General features: G+C 37.8%; 3 protein-coding genes across 7 annotated transcripts in view; 1 reads left to right on the forward strand and 2 right to left on the reverse strand.

The window, feature by feature from the left end:
- Positions 1–642, reverse strand: part of wnk3 (WNK lysine deficient protein kinase 3) — a 43,604-nt gene extending 42,962 nt beyond the window's left edge. For all 5 annotated transcript variants that reach the window (XR_009783847.1, XM_061736202.1, XM_061736203.1 and 2 more), the window contains exon 1: positions 88–642. The gene's annotated coding sequence lies outside the window, so the exon portion shown is untranslated. The remainder of the gene's footprint in view (positions 1–87) is intronic.
- Positions 643–2,274: 1,632 nt separating this feature from the next.
- Positions 2,275–8,621, reverse strand: fam3a (FAM3 metabolism regulating signaling molecule A). The gene is made up of 10 exons (XM_061736206.1): positions 8,335–8,621; positions 6,967–6,996; positions 6,774–6,881; positions 6,418–6,441; positions 6,194–6,320; positions 5,840–5,898; positions 5,684–5,734; positions 5,498–5,582; positions 3,549–3,675; positions 2,275–3,381 (listed from the first exon to the last, which is right to left on the reverse strand). The coding sequence occupies exons 2-10, from the start codon at positions 6,977–6,979 to the stop codon at positions 3,283–3,285; spliced, it is 693 nt and encodes a 230-aa protein (XP_061592190.1). The 5' UTR covers positions 6,980–6,996; positions 8,335–8,621; the 3' UTR covers positions 2,275–3,282.
- Positions 8,622–8,931: 310 nt separating this feature from the next.
- Positions 8,932–16,350, forward strand: idh3g (isocitrate dehydrogenase (NAD(+)) 3 non-catalytic subunit gamma). Its single transcript, XM_061736207.1, has 12 exons — positions 8,932–9,062; positions 10,026–10,073; positions 11,133–11,230; positions 11,324–11,439; positions 11,566–11,626; positions 11,745–11,877; positions 12,900–13,033; positions 13,118–13,220; positions 13,312–13,458; positions 13,585–13,679; positions 14,381–14,441; positions 15,577–16,350. Exons 1-12 carry the CDS (start codon positions 8,982–8,984, stop codon positions 15,670–15,672), a joined length of 1,173 nt encoding a protein of 390 aa, XP_061592191.1. The 5' UTR covers positions 8,932–8,981; the 3' UTR covers positions 15,673–16,350.
- Positions 16,351–17,248: the final 898 nt, after the last annotated feature.

Raw genomic sequence — 17,248 nt, forward strand, 5'->3', positions numbered from 1 at the left:
TTTGTTCCAGTGTCATTTAAACAAAGTAAACATCACAAGGTGTCAGCAAGGTGTCAAATGCTGTCTGTAACAGCAAACATCACTCACCCCTATGTAATATCGTTGCTCCTCGGTCCTGCGATGTCTTTATTTTATCAAAAAACCCGACAGCTGGCAAACTCACTGTTTGCAGGATTTTTTTTTTAAATATATACCTATTTACAACGGCTGCGGTTATTTACATTAACATTTCTATCTACACATTTATGTTACACCCACTGAGAGGGGAAAAAATTCACTCTAAAAAAAAAAACAACCAAAGGCTTTAAAAAAATAAGTCGCGGGTCCGTTTGTCTATCTCTTTACATTTTCTAGGCTTTGCCGCGGTGTTTATCGGCTTGCAAATCCCCAGCGGAGTCGTCGAGCGTCGGTCTGCGGGAGAACAGACGGCGAGCGCTGCGCGGACGTGTTCCAGCTCAAAACGATGCTCGCCTTTGGTTCAAACGTTTTCTACTCCCTGCTCGCTTTTGTCGGCTCCTACTTGTGCGGCCAGCCATTCATGGGACTCCGAAAAAAACGTCAGTATTTTATGTACATAATTTACAAGGGACGACTCCGACGGCCTTCAGCAGGTTCGCGTGAATAGTGGCAGAGCGCGCTGTCTGCCTGCCCTCACTCGCCGTGAGGATCATCATCATCATCATCCGAGGAAGAGCCACAGCGACCGTTCGCCCATGTCGCCACTAGAGGGCAGCACGCGGCATGTTTTTTTTTTTTTATTTATTTTTTATTTTTTTTATTGAACATACAATATTACAGTATCATAACATTTTCTCGTAAGGACATTAATACATTTTAAACATGAAGTGGAATGTTGTCATCAAGTATAAGCCATGTACAAAAAAAAAAAAATATATATATATATATATATATATATATATATATATATATATATATATATATATATATATATATATATATATAAATTAAACAAAAAGGGGTTGTTATTTTAAAATACAAGTAAAAACATTTGCATATATTTTCAAAATCAGGCAAAACAAAAACCATAACAAAATAGGAGCAAGGTCTGAGGCATGAATCACAAAAGTAAAAAACAAGATATTCCTCACAAATCTTTTTAGCCATTTTGCTGGAATCAATTTTTTTGAGGGACAAAAAGAACAATTTAAAATCGTTTAAAAACCAATCAAAGGAGGGTTTACCATTTCTCCACTTACAGCAGTGAATATGATATTTACCCATGAGAATAATTATATTAATCATATCAGATATAACAGCCTTCAAATTGTCTACATATAAAAAAATATGAGAAATATCAAAAACTGGTATGTCATCTATTCTAAGTAATAACCAATTTCTCAATTCTTTCCAGAAGTTTCTGGACACAGGACATAAGAAAAACAAATGATCTAAAGTTTCATCTGCTGCATTACAGAAAGTACACAGGTCAACTTCAAACTTAACGCGGCATGTTTATGTGTCGATAAAGCCTGAATTATGGTTCCGCGTTATATCGACGCAGAGCCTACGCCGTAGCGTACGGCGTATGGTACGGCGTAGCCTCTGCGTTGGTGTAACGCGGAACCATAAATCAGCCTTAACTTGTACATGAATGGCTTGAATGCTGCTTTCAAATGCTTTTTGTAAGCCTCAACTACAAGGCAGAATTAGGCCAATTTGATATACATGTTTTGAGAATAAAAACAGTATCTTATCTAAAAGCAATCTACGGCTATCAAATAAAAGGATGTAGAGTATAAAATATAATCGTGTGTCTTAATAAGGGATTAAACTATGTCAAATCATACAGGTAAAACTTGACTAAAATTAAAAAAGTAAGGTACATGTAAACTTGGGTTTACAAAATTATACAAGCATTATTATAAAATCCCAGCAATAAACTGTATCTTATTATACAGTAGTGAGTGATTGTCCTCGTTAGTTTTTCTTAACGTTGTAAGGTGTCGCTCGGATTCACAATTTTACTAATGACACTTGAAGGTTTCATAACACGTCAATGGTACAGTGAAATTGACCATTTGTCATTATTACACTACCATCGTTGTGGGCTGCCAATGAACTCTCCGTATGAAAAAAAGGAAAGAAAAAAAACCTGTATTCAGCTTTTATCCCAACATGGACCACCAGGACATGCTTTGAGGAGAAAATGCCTTGAGCAAAGTGAACTGAATAACCCCCGTGAGAATTAGAACTTTGGCGCCCCCTGGTGGCGGTCAGTTACCCACAACTCATGGGAATCGATAACACAAATATTCAGACCATCTTTATTCTTTTACTATTGTAAAACAGAATTAAATATTTTATTTAAAACAAAAAAAGAAAATCTTCACACGTGGTTAACATAATCAAATACATACAAAAGCAATCAAACATACCTCTAGCAAAACAGATCAAATAGTTTATTTATTCACAGTATTAGGCTTGCGGTAGGCCAAAGAAATACATTCAATATTTACCATAAACCTCACATACAACCAAACATGAAAGTCGACTCTTTAAAACAAAGCACTGGAGTGTCGCTTGCAGGCCTGAGACACCATTAAAACCATTTGAGGTGTTATGGTTAACTCGTAATTTGTTGTCCCGTTAAAATATGAAAATAAATATTTTTAAGAGTAGGAAATAGGCTGAAGAAATCTGTAAACATAATGTAAGGAATGGCTGCTGTGTATCAAGTTCTACGGAAACAGTGAAAGCTATGGACTTAGCAACATTAATGCAGTATATATATTACATGGTGAAACTTGAAAATCTATCAACAGAGCTCCTGCTCAGGGCTCTTGTTTTCCTGAACATAATGTAGAATCAGCTCATTGTCTTTGCCTTTATGGTGCAAATATTCAACTTATTCCTGTTGCTCAAGATGAGAACACTCGTCCTACAGCCAATTTCGAAGAGAGGAACTAAATCAATTTCTCTTAACGGCTTTGGAAAATCTACTTCGGCTGTATTCATTCACTTTTCACTCTCACTCTTTGGTCGTCAAACATTCAGACCTACAACATCCTCTCAGCCACATATAGTTTTCCCGGTCTAGAAAACAGTTCCTCGACCTCAAATGTTTAATTCAGAAAATCCTCTAAATCAAGTACAAAGGCTAGGTAATATCAGCATTTTGTTCGTTCCGCAGCCACGAGAGGGAAATCCAAGTGTTATTGGTGGCACCTGTGGATGTTGAACGGTTTTAGTCATTTAGCAGCTCTGTGGCTTTCCAACAGTCTTTTCCCTCCTTGTTTCTTCAACAGTGAAGTGGCTGCGGAGTTAATGGTCAAGCGGCGGCCGCAAGGGAATGCAGCCATCCATCTCCAAAGACTCAGGCCAGCCCTCGTACTTGTTGCTACTTTTACTGTTCTTCATGCGCTAATGAGAATAACAAGAAGCAAACAGAATGATGTCAACGCAACAGCCTGGGATTATGTTTTTGCAAGGCAAAAAAAAGCTGCTACAACTGAATTTATTTCTACTGTGATAAACCTGACTGAGTTTTCTACATGTAGAGCAGCAGCCTATTAGTTATAGTAATGTACCTGCTCAAAGGGACTTTTATTCTCAATTCCCTTGGCTCCAACAAACACCCAACTGTCCCTGAAGGCCAGGTCTTTCACGGCTGTGCTCCCGAGCTCCTCAAACAGTCGTCGAGACTCATCATTCAGTCTGCCAAAGGAAAAAAAAAGAAAAAGAAGTTAGTGAAGAATTCGTAAGCCGAAAAAAACATGTCTAGTTTAGCTTATGATTTGGCTCTTTACACACACATCTTGAAATTCAGTGAAACAGCAGTGCTGGGGCATCATGTACAAAGAGTGCGTGGATTTTATCGTAAATCCTTGCATGGAAATCTTGCGTACGCAAAAAAAAATATTCAGATGTTCAAAACTGTGCATTTGAACATCACAACCAACGTTAAATTGAACGCGGATACGAGAGCACGACACTCTTTCCTGTCTCTTCCCCAAAGTACATCAATTTGAATATGATGACGAAGATAAATATCCATGAAAAACTACTCATTCAAACAAGGAATTTTCAAAAGCAAGTGGAAAAAAAAAACAAAAAAACATCGACTGTGAGCTCGATACGCTCCTGTCATCAACTGTATAATTTATTTGGTGGCATTTCCTCCAATTTAAGCTGAAAAGACAACAGACTAGCGTGCCGTGGTTGTGTTGACCGTTATTTATTACTAGTGTCATTGTTCCTTGCTTTGTGTTCAGTGAAGAGTTGTGAGTTTCATACGGATTTGTGAATGTTTATGTACAGCTTTTTTTCTTGTTTGTATTTTAAGGATCGATACCAGAACTTAAGTTGGTGGGATGAAAAACTCGGAGAATATGTGTCCATGATCACTTCTCTCATAGGTATAACAATGTGAACAGCATGAACTATTTAATCCTTGAAGCATCACAATCTGATACTCATTTGGGGCAGAAATAAGGACAAGTTGTTCCAACGTGATTATCGAAGTGTAAACATGAGAAATAAAAAAAAGGGGGGGGGGGGGGGGACACCCCTCCCCTCCCCTCCCTCCCTCCCTCCTGATCCTGCCATCAGCAGTATCCTCTAACAGAACCAAGGCTGCCATTGGCATTTCCGGGTTACATCGTTGTGTGCTTACCTTTAGCGATATGTTCCGACCATGAGGTTAATTATGAAATTGTTGCAGTTCGACTCGTGTGTAACTCATCTGGTGATGTGGGGACTGTCGTGTCCTTCACGTGTTGTAGTGAACTTATTGTTGATGTCACGTTTCCTCATATTTGTGGACTTCAATGCATCGCCAATTAGTCTCGCCACCAGACAAAACCTTAGAAATGTACGTATGGCGACCTTGATGTGTGCCTGAAGGACCGCAACTTTTCACGTTCATTTCACTTTTTGAACATCTAACCTTGAGCGTGAAAAGTGGCATACGGACGGTTTTTTTTGTGCGCCGAACTCTTCGTACATGATGCCCCTGGTCTCTCACCACATGTAGAAATTACACGAAACTTCAAGTGTTCAGTTTCATGTCACTATGCTTTGAGACACAACATAAATACAAATACAACCTTTTTCATTCTTGACTGCACTGCTTAAGTTATTCTGGGACAACTTATGTTTTAACAGTGAATCTTTCAGCTATAACACTCTCTATTCCACAAGTGACACATGTTATTTTATTTTATCTCACTTAGGAAAAAGAACTGTTGACTGAGCAAATCATACGTAACAGCAGTGATGCATGAGGGATTTGGCTTTAAAGATAACAGCTGATGAATTTATAAGCTCTTTATAAGCTCTGCTGCTGTTCTTCTTTTTTTAAATAAAAAAAAAATACAACACACAATCTGCTCCTGATGTTGTTCAGCCATCTCACAAATTAGCAGTGTCCAAAATTCATTTAAGTTCTAATTAGGCATGATGTGCGACCAAAAATAGCAACACAAATATAGTTTATCTCCCAAATAAGCTTTTACAATGATTTAATTAAAATTCTTACTTTGAAGCAGGGTCATCAAAGGAGGCCACAAACACAAGCGTTCCCTCGTGGAGGGGCCGCAAAAATTTCAACAGGTTAGAAACATCTGAAAACAAACATCAGGCAAAGCATGAACTGCGTATTATGGGTCACATTTACCACCAGAAGGGTTATTAATTTTTAAAATGAAAGGCCGTGTTGAGTTACCTCCTGCCCACATATCAAAGGTCTGTGTGTCCAAGAGTTCGCCTGTCACCCCTGAAGCAAGGAAACACCAGTGAATTGTTGAAAAGTACATTAAAATATCAATCATTAAATACAAAAGCCTTATAACTGTTATAATTTGTAGGATGACCTTCTCACCATTCACCAAAGCTATGTTTAACCCCCTGCCAACGTTGTTCTTCACGCTGCTCACTAGCCTGTGAGTCAGAGAGACAATCTGTAAACATCAACCTTCATTCACACAATTCTTTGCACTAACGGACAAGATAGAAATAACAACAAATGTGAGAGGGACAAGAAAACAAAGAAAAGAGATGAGGAACCAACAGACTGAAAGAATACTTGCATTCAGCTCCCCGAGCCTGGTTATGAGAGCACAGAGGAGGGAAAGAAAACAAAACAAGACAAACATAACAAAAAGGTGAAAGCAGGGAAGATAAAGACACAAATGAAAAGAGAGGATCTTCCAAACTCCTCATCACTGAATCTCACATCTTGTCCTCCAAGCAGATTTTCGGACCGATGACATTTGCAGCACCAGACACCAGACGGAAAGCCAAATGCTTTGCGGGGCAGGGGGCCGAAAGTCCACATTTATACTTCCGGGGACGGGGCTCAGCTGAAAAAATAAATAAATAAATATACATTCATTAGTCCATGGTGATAAGGCAGAAGATAAGACAAATGATTTTGCTGTACACCTTTCTTCTACTTACCAGGTGTTGGTTCTGCACTTGTGCCTGAAAATATAAGCAATCGATCAAATATGCAAATGTTATACAGAACAATCTGAATCTGATCACTCTATGATCAGACTGCCATAAAACAGGAGATTCTAACAAGACATGGTCTAAAGTTAAGATTTCAGTTTCCAAGAACACCTAGCATTCAAGCTGCTTTCTTTGTCTTTATTTTTGTTCGTTATGAGCAATACAAAACTATATAATATTCATTGATTGTTATTAAAACAGAAAATTGCATTCAAACATGTGAGCAGCCAGAACAACGTTTTTGTTTTACAATGAATATTTGATCTCGAATTGCGACATTATTTCAGAATGAGCCATCTTACCACTGAAGAAGTGCCGGACTGATAAAGCGCTCTCCCCTCCAAATAAGGAGCTGGCTAGCAGCCAGGTGAGCCCCACCAGGAGCAGCACAACTACAGCTCGCAGAGGGCCTGTCATAAAAAAACAGACAGAGTATTTAAGTCAAAAGGTAATCTTAATGACCACAGACTTACTGAACCAGGATTTCCAACGCACCTGTCAGTCTCATGATTCCGTCTCATAGGCCTGTACAGAAAAAAATGTGGCAACAGTTTAGTAAAATACATCCTTGTAAAAACAGATTCTTTTAAACATACACCTTCTTTAACATAGCTCATACTTGCCCCCCCCCCGATAATTTATTTAGTATAAATATCAACAATAATTTCCCTGTGGCATCAGTAGGTCATGTGGTTGCTTTCAGCAGAAAAAAATATTTTCTAGATGCTTTGCATAAATATCAGGAAGTCTTTCATCTGTTTGCTAATACCTTGTAGCACTCAGTCATGCATAGTTTACCCCGTTGCAATATTTTGGAGGATTCTCTTCCATGAACTGCTTTTTACAATTAATTTCAGAGGTAGTCAAACACAGGATTTGACCAGGCGGTTTCACAATCCTCAGTTTCTTCTTTTTGTGTTAAAGATTCCCCAACACATTAGGAAACCTCTTAATCATTATACTATTGAAGGGTCCACTTTGAGTTCATTATAAACTTTGTGCAAATGGCATCAAAGTTAACTTGAAGGGCTCTCTCTCTGTTACTGTATTACTTGGAATCTATATTTGAATTAATGACAGCAAGCTGCGCACTCTGGAAGCTGAAGCCACCCTAACACATAAAACTGACAGCAGAGCAGTTTATACTTTATTAATGCGTGGTTGTATATATGGTATTCTACTGAAAAGATGCTCTTGGTGTGTGTGCGTCAAACATGTCTGCATTTACAACTTCATATAGCCTGGACTTTACTGGCAAAGTGAAAATCTATAACTCTTATTTCCATGTCAAACTAATGACAAATTCAAGATGTAAATGTATGTCTAACCCTTTTACACATAATCACTGTATCCTCCAGCTGCAACCCTAAACAGTGTAAAGCACGTAGATGAAATGAGAAATAGAAGGAGGGATGGAGGGATGGATGGATTAACTCATAATAAGGTGTTGGCTTTTTCAAATATTTTTTAAAAAGTCAACAGTTTCCATGTGGGTTAGTTGGTTTGTCATTAGAGAGTTTACCATGTCGGGCAACATGGTGGCACAGGAACTTTTAATGTGAAGAACAGAAACACACGAAATACATTTTTCCCACTGACAATAAGAATGCAAAACAAATGGATTCAATATGCTAAAAAAAAAATCATTGAAACAATAGTTTTATAAACACTTAAATAATAGTTTGCACAAGAACTGATTTAAACAGATTAGAAAAGCGTTCCTGTTTTGATAAGGGTCATGCAAGATGGCTCTGCAGATATGACGTTGTTAAGACTTGAACACTCAAGCCGTGAAAGTCCTCAAAAACAATAGCAACCATCCAGAATTATAGGGAAAAGGTAAAAACTACATGTTTTACTTACTTAGTTCACGCTTGAATTTACTGTTGTCCTCGCGTTTCCGGGACTTGTGATTTTTGGAAGTAATGAACGGAAAAAGAAACTGCGGCTACTGTTCTTTCCCCGGACTTACTATTTCCTGCGCTGTTTTTTCTTCATTGAAGCGCTCTTTAAATCAACAAGTTTCGACTAAGAAGAAAGAATGAATTAAAAAAACCCTGCTCTAAATTTCATAACCACCTTATGATCAGGCGTGGAGAATATGTTTATTCATTTTAACTTCCGGATAAGCCCAAGTCTGGTTCGTGCGTACTGAGTCTGCGCGAGGAGGGCCACGTGATCCAAAATATTTTTATATGCACTCGGTTTTTTTTCTCCCTAAATAAAAAGCAAAGTAGACGCTACAAAACCACACGAAACTCTTATCTGAAGTGGGGGGAAAAAAACAATAATATTTTTTTTTTTTAAATCCGAGAGCACAAAACCTCTCGTCCTTGATGCTCACGGAAGCGACTACAGGTTGATTTATGGTTCCGCGTTACACCAACGCAGAGCCTACGGCGTAGGTTACGCGGCGACGCACACCGAACGCTGTGCGTCGCCGCGTACCCTACGCCGTAGCGTCGATTTAACGCGGAGCCATAATTCAGGTTTACTGCTTTAAGATCAAGATGGCGGCCCACAGCACTCTGCTCTCTGTGTCCAAATTTATAAATCCCGTGTGGGGTGGACGCCTCGGCAACACGGTTAAAGTAAGTCATCACAAGTCACTTTTGATATATAAGCTCGGAATGTGTGAGTATGGTTATGAATTAAACTCAGTTTCATTTGAACACAAGGTCAAGTGGTTTACATTTGCACGCTAGCTTTGCGCCTGTCCGATCGTTTTTCTAGCATCTTTAGTCGTATTACTACTTATAACCAGTACTCGAGTTGTAAAAAAGAAATCAGGGGGGATGATGGATTTTATCATATGGGGACAGATAATTTGTGCTGATTACAAATAATATAATATATTACAAATAATAGCACTGACCAAAACACCTGCAGAAATACTGCAGGAATGACATAGCAGCAGTTAAATGCAGCCTTCTGTAAGCTTTAAATATCCACTGGGCTTACATCAAATACATCAAAACACAAAAATAAAAACAGTTTTCTGAACTTATCAACATGCCTCTGTCCTTCACAGGATAAAATGTAAAAGTAAAATGGATCACTGCAAAAACTCAAAATCTTAACAAGAATATTTGTCTTATTTCTAGTTAAAATGTCTCATTTTAGTAAAAGAAATCTCATAAACAAGACTCATCACTGGAAAAGAACAACAATTTTCACCTGTTTCAACTTTCAAGTAGATTTTCACTTGAAATAAGTAGAAAAATCTGCCAGTGGAACAAGATTTTTTTGCTTGTAATAAGAAGATAAGATCTACTTATTTCAAGTGAAAATTTACTTGAAACAGAGGAAAATTATCAAATAAGTTATTTTTCTGGTGTTATTTTTCTGGTGATGGCTCTAAATGTTGAAATAGCAGTAAAACCACATTCATTGATGAAATGACATAATGGATGGAAAGGGGGGATGGCAGTTTTTACAGGGGGGATGATTTTGACCGTTTTTATTTCAGGGGGGATGCCATCCCCCCTCATCCCCCCTCAACTCGAGTACTGCTTATAACCTTATTACTACTTTGTGTCTGTTTTGTTTCTAAGGTACTTGGTACATCTTTGCCGAGTCACAGGAGTAGCAGCCGTCTTGCTGTGAGTAAAGGAAACTGTCTGTTAGCTTTTGTCTTGTCAGAAATATGTGATTATTACTTTTATAATCGAATCATTCAGTATTCAATAATAAAATCCCCTCTGCTCATCGGCACCATTTTTATCCTAAAGTGTATGCTTTTGTATTCACATTTGGACGTGGTTGGGGCGTATTGTACCATGTATTACCTTCTTAATTTTGTCATAATAGTGCAAAAGTGTTTCTTCCCCAAACTTGGATGAAAAGAGGCTTGTCTGCTGTTGTGTTTGTGTGTTGTGTTACGTTTTTTACGTGTGCATTAATCACACTGACTCTTGTTCTTTTGTTCCCTTTGCTGTTAATCATCATCAACAGAGAGAAAACATTGTAAGTAGCTGACATTTGATAGTTTTCTAAATTACTGTGCAGAATTTTACATTAGATAACAAAATATGTTATGGAATATAATATATTATTATAGGAATTTGTTGAAAACATCACCTTATTTATTTCTAGCCTTCTTTGCCTACAGCTTTCTTCCTCTAGCTCAGCCCTCCCTTTCACTCCTGCTTGTGAAAGAAAGCCATCCATAATATCTTATGGATGGAATATGCTCCATAAGATTGTTGTAATGTATGATAGAATATGTATCTTGAATTAAGGTTCACAGTCAGGACACTGTAGTTATTGTTAGTAAATATTGAATGTAAGATGGGGTGCATGGACTAAAAGCATTTAACATGATACAGAAAAAATTTCCCTTAATAACAACATAAACTCCTTAATATTGGTACCACTCACTTTTTTACTAATATTGATGGTCTGGATTTACATTTCCTACTGTACACTGCAGCACTACATGGTAGACAATCTGTTTTATGAAGGTATCACATCCTTGCAAAGAGCTTTTGCACATAGGGGTGATATTTAATTTTAGAAGTTGTATGCTTCATATCAGTTTAAAATGCCAATGAACATGTATTCAGGAGACTTTTTAGATTATTTTAGTTGTTAATAGCAAAACCACAAGTGTTTTTCTAATTTTAATACAGCTGATATTATCTTGCACATCAATCTTACAGCCCCCTCCTGCAAAGTATGGAGGCAGACACACTGTGACCCTCATACCTGGAGATGGAATTGGTCCTGAGCTTCTTAGTCACGTCAAAGAGGTTTTCAGGTCAGTTAGACTAAAGTTAGGTACTGTTTGAAAGTGCAAACTGCTGTCAGGAGTCAACTTCCTCTATTTTATGGTTTGTAACAATGCCTCTAGGTTCAGCTGTGTGCCAGTGGACTTTGAAGTGGTCCAAGTAAACTCTGCTTTGGAGTCAGAGGACGATATCAATAATGCCATCACTGCCATCCGCCGTAATGGAGTTGCCCTCAAAGGTAGTTTAGCCTCCATCTAGTCTCACAGTTGGACTATGAAAAGTAGGGCACAGTCATGAGTTACATGCACTTTATAAGACCATGGTATTGCAATTTAATCTCAAAATTGTTTAACTCTCCTGACAGGAAACATCGAAACTAAACATACTTTGCCACCATCTGTCAAATCCAGAAATAATGTTCTGCGGTAAGTGTTGGAAATATTAATTTCCCTTTTTATAAGTGACTTCTTTTATCAAATAGTTCCTGTTCCTTACATAATGTGGTCCTTTGTGATTGAACCATTGTTTTTTCTCCCTCCACAGTACAAGTTTAGACCTGTACGCCAATGTGATGCACTGCCAGTCCCTGCCTGGAGTCCAGACCCGCCACAAGAACATAGACATCATGATCATCAGGGAGAACACAGAGGGAGAGTACAGCAATCTGGAGCATGAGGTGAAGCAGAGTAGAAGGAAAAAAGTCAATTATACTCTCTGCAGAAATGCACCATGCTCCTTCTTTTGGACACCTATTTCCTACTAATTTTGTCATCATGACACAGGAGTTTTATACCACCCATACATATTGAAATAGGCTTAAAAAATGTGCCAGTTGAATTTAAATAGTAGTAGGGCTGGGCGATATGAACCAAAAGTCATATCTCGATATTTTCTAGCTAAATGGCGATACTCGATATATATCTCGATATTTTTTCTGTGCCTTAATTGGGGTTTCCCCCAAAGCATTATAGCATAGCATCTCTGTTAGCTTCATTTTTTTCTGAGGCAAACCCTTAAAAAAACAGTCAGTTTTAATACAAAGCCTCGTGCCAAATGTCACACAGGTTTATTAACAGAGGTCTGCACAATATCAAAATGTATAAAACAAATGAAATAAAAATAAAATGCCTGCATATATAGAATAAAAATGCTTCTTGAATAAAATAAAACAAATATCCCTTTCCTGCATAACAATTAAATCAAAATACACTGTGCAATTAATACAATGTAGACAGTAACAGGCAGACTTTTCCACTGAGGTTGACAGTTGTGCAAATAACAAAACATTTGTGCAAATCTCAAATAAAACATTCAAGTCAATTTGTTAAAATATGCTATATCAAAATCATTAAAAAAAAAAAAAAAAAAATGTTTTTTTTTTTTTTTTTTTTAAATCGATATAAACGATATTGTCTCGTACCATATCGTGTTTGAAAATATATCGATATATATTAAAATCTCGATATATCGCCCAGCCCTAAATAGTAGTATTTATTTGGTAATCCCACACACTTCAATATTGACATCAGTGAATAGACTGAATCACCCAAACTCAACACTTGATGCTAACATGCCAAAAATAAGATTGATTGTTGGATACTTCTATGAAGGAAGCTGTTTACAGTTGAGTTTCAGCTCATGTAATTAAGAGTTGAACCATAGTTGTACATCTTGTGTGATTGTTCTGTCTTGTTTTAGAATGTACCAGGGGTAGTAGAGAGTCTGAAGATCATCACCAGGAACAATTCTCTCAGGATTGCTGACTATGCATTCCAACTGGCCAGAGAGAAAGGTCGCCGCAGGGTCACTGCAGTGCATAAGGCAAACATCATGTAAGTAGGTTTGTGGTAAATGTTTGGTTTGGAGCTTTGTTTTGTTTCGTGCTGATACTGAACGAGGCATTTGTGCCTCCGTAGGAAGCTTGGGGATGGCTTGTTTCTGCAGTGTTGCCGAGAAGTGGCCTCTGGATACCCAGACATCACGTTTGACAGCATGATTGTGGACAATACCACTATGCAGGTTATAGATGAGAACATCATGGTTCATCTGGGAGATTTTTATAAGTGTTCCAAGAGCTAAATTATTCATAACCCTCTGTTTGTGTTTTTAGCTTGTGTCCAAACCACAGCAGTTTGATGTGATGGTGATGCCTAATCTATATGGAAATGTTGTGAGCAACGTGTGCGCTGGCCTGGTGGGAGGGCCTGGACTTGTGCCAGGGGCTAATTATGGTCGGGACTATGCTGTTTTTGAAACGGTAAGCATTTTGAAATTCGTTGGTTCCCACTCGTGTTTCAAGGATAGAACGTCTGAGAGTCATCTCCAGTATTGTGTGAGTAAATATTCTGTGTTTTGTCCATTGATTTCTCTTTTCTGATCTTAGGCAACAAGGAACACAGGAAAAAGTATAGCAGGCAAAAACATTGCCAACCCTACTGCCATGCTGCTGGCTGGCTGCATGATGCTGGACCACCTAAAGTAAGTTTGTATCTTCATAACATCCAGTCATGTGTTTAGGTTAGTGGTCATTTTAGTCCTATGTATTTGTGCAAAAACAAAATAGAAATAATAATCTCTTCGTAGTGGGTATGTGGCTTAGGAAAATAGAACCTCAGACAAACATGTAAATTCTTACCATGGCATTATTTACTTTACAAAAACAAAGCTGAAAAATACAAACAAATCATGACTAATGCCAAGTACTCACTGGCTCTGTATGATTGAAGAGGGTAAGTTGCTCGCGTATGCTGCTAATCATCAGCCCATGATGAACTGATCATCAGCCCATGTGCGGATCTGTATTTGATCAGCGTAACACAATGGCAAGAGGGAAATAATGAAGCAGTGGTTTTAGAAAAGGACATCAGTCTGAAAATGATTATACAACTATTTCCACACAATCTGGAGTTCAAAGCTCTGTAGTGAGAAAGATCACACACAAGTGGAAACCATTCAAGACTTGCTAGTCTTTGCAGGAGTGGACATCACAGCAAAATTACCCCATGGTTAGACCTGGCAAAGCTCAGAGAAAATCCATCCAGTCCCACTACAATAAGAATAGTTTGATGTTTTTACACACTAAAAAAACAGCACAGACTTAAAAGAGGGGCTACTCACTTGACCTGAAATGTAACTTAACTGATGTTATTTTTTGAGATTATTCTGTTGTACTTCTCTAGGCTCTATGATTATGCCACCTTGATGAGGAATGCCGTCCTCACCACTATGAATGAAACCAGGGTGAGTTCTCCATTTCTGTCATGTCCTCTGATAGTGTCATGTTTTCAAAAAGATAACAGGCCATCATTATGTGATACGGTGTTTGATACACTTGTCCCTCGGGGGCAAAAGCAAACATCTGAACAAACTAGCATTGTGAGCTTTCACTGTCTTGAAGCTCTTATCAATCTGTACACTGTATGGCATCTTATTTTAGATTATATGGCATTTTTCATGGTCCTTGAGTTCATTAATGATAGATAGTGTAGATTTTGCATGTGTTTTAAAAAAAATAGTATAAAAAGGATGTGGCGTAAACCTAGTTCTTCCTCTCACCGGTGAGTGTATTTTGAATGCTATGTCCTACTATTGCATTCTTTAAACCTCAGTAACTCACATATCTGACATTCTCATTCACCCCCTGAGTTACAGTGTTGCCATGACAGCACATAATTACCCCAGCAAAATCACTGTTCTTAGCTTTGCTAATCTTGATAGCATCAGAACATATGCTCAACATAAAAAAAAAAAAAAAGAATCCTTCTAAACTAAGAAGAAATATATAGTCCTAGGAGCCTTTGCAGAACCTTTGCCTTTGATTTATTATTTGCATTGCAACTGATGGTGGACATGTATTCTCAGTGTTGTTTCCCTGCCACCTTTCAAATCTGATATAGCTCTTCACTCTTTTAATCAGTAACTTAAATTTAACTGAAGTACATACAACCGAAAGTGCAAGGTGAGCCAGCACTGATAATGTTTGCATGGTCCACAATGCTCTGATCATAATCAGATTAAAGTAATACTCTGGTTAAGAAACTACCATGTAAACACCTTATTTGAAATACAGTATATGACATCCCATTGGGAGTTTTCATGGTATTTTTCATCAATAAATTCCATGAAAACAACTCTTTTCCACCATCCTTTACTTCATATCCTCGTGCGGTACTATTAGATTTTTTTCATGGATATAGAAAAGTTACAGAGTGACTGTTCACTGAGGAGCTGCTGTAAAAAGTGTATCTGCCGGGTTCTAGATTAAGGTCAATAATCAATTTATTGTTGTCCTTGTAAACGTGATCAGTGATTGTTAATTGTTTTACTGTAATCCTGGACCCTGTTTATCAGCATCCTGCCTATTTTTTTCTTGCAGTTGCACACGGCTGATCTTGGGGGTCAGGGCACCACATTAGAAGTGGTCCAGTCCATCATGAGGATGATCCAAAGTAAAGGACAGCTCACAGCTTAACTCTGAACCATCTTTGTGGACGACATGCACTTTCACACTTACATGCTCATCAGAGGTACGACTTTCCCGGGCCAGGTGTTCAAGATGACAGAGAGCAGCTTTCATGTCGCTTTCCGTAGATTAGCGATCAGTTGACAGTCGAGCATTCTTTCTTTTCCACATATGTGTACCAATACGAGGAGATATAATAGACACGTTAAGGTTTTACCGTTGATAAATTCCACTATAACTTCCTCTAGATAATAAGTTTAAATCTAAGTATATATTGTATTTATTTTATGTTATGACAAAAAAAGCCTCTTAAACAGCCCTTCACCAACCAAATGTCAGGAGTTGTAAAATTTAAAATGTTCAAATATTGGCGTTTTTTTTTTTTGGAACACAGAATGGAAAATATTGTGGATTATTTATTTCTCAACTATGTTACAACCTTTTAATCTGTCAAAATGTTCAATGCTCATGTAAAGTCTTAACCTTTTTGTCACATACAGCCATTTCCATTTATGTGTCGTCAGACGGCAGTTGCTTCAAATAATAGCTGATAAAGCTGCACTCTTACTCTTGCGTCATAATGATCTTACCAAACTAGATTACAACTCATGGTAACACTGTTGTATGAAAATGATAACACAAGCTGTTTGTGAGTGTGCATATTTACTGTTTAACATTACCAATAAAAAATAGTTAAAAAAAAAATAAGTTTCAATGTCATCTTTCTGTTTGAAATGTTTTTATACAGCTGCATAGTGACTTGATGCTACAGCTTTTGGCATTGGATAGTTGTTGTGAAATGCTAGACTGACTTAAAGATAAGAGCCCTTTCTGAACCAATAATATTTTGCTACAAATTAGAGAAAGCCTTGTTGATCCTTCGGTTTGTTTTAACAATTCCATGCTCCATTAGCATCAAATCCACAGTATTTCCACGGCAATTTGTGGTCTTGCTTTTCATCACTAGATGGCGGCAGCACTTTCTGGAGCAGATTCTAATCAACAAAGCACACATGGGTGTATATAAACTCCAATACAATGACAAAACACAGAATATATACAAGTTCTTTCTTATTCACATTGTATGTGTTGACTGCATTTGGAAAATGGTGGTGCAAGTTTCCAGGCATAATGGTCCGTGTAATTGGAAAATTTTAAATAATTAGTTTCATTTTGTTTCTGTAAATCAATTTCTTGGCCCCAGATGATGCATTTCTAAGACACACCAGGTTTTGTATCCTTTTGGTTTTTGTGTGCATCAAACCAAACAATATATCATAGTTTCACCTGGTGAAAATCACTGATTACGTTCTCGTCAGGTGCTCTTGACGCAGTCGCATTGGGATGCGCCGAACAGATAGATGCAATAGTGGCACATTTCCAGCGCTGACCTCTTGCCAGCATATGATGTGCAAAAACAAAGATGGTCTATCTCTGCGTACAACAGAGCCCGCAGTCAGAAGCACATCTGAATGTAATGATGCTGGATAATTAATCATCTTGTCAAATCTGTGGGAAAGTTGCAAACTACGTCCTCTGTATATTCGTGTAAACAAGAGAAATCCTCAGAGATGAAGCCCGTTCT

Source organism: Cololabis saira, chromosome 12 (assembly GCF_033807715.1).
Source record: "Cololabis saira isolate AMF1-May2022 chromosome 12, fColSai1.1, whole genome shotgun sequence".
Taxonomy (NCBI): domain Eukaryota; kingdom Metazoa; phylum Chordata; class Actinopteri; order Beloniformes; family Belonidae; genus Cololabis; species Cololabis saira.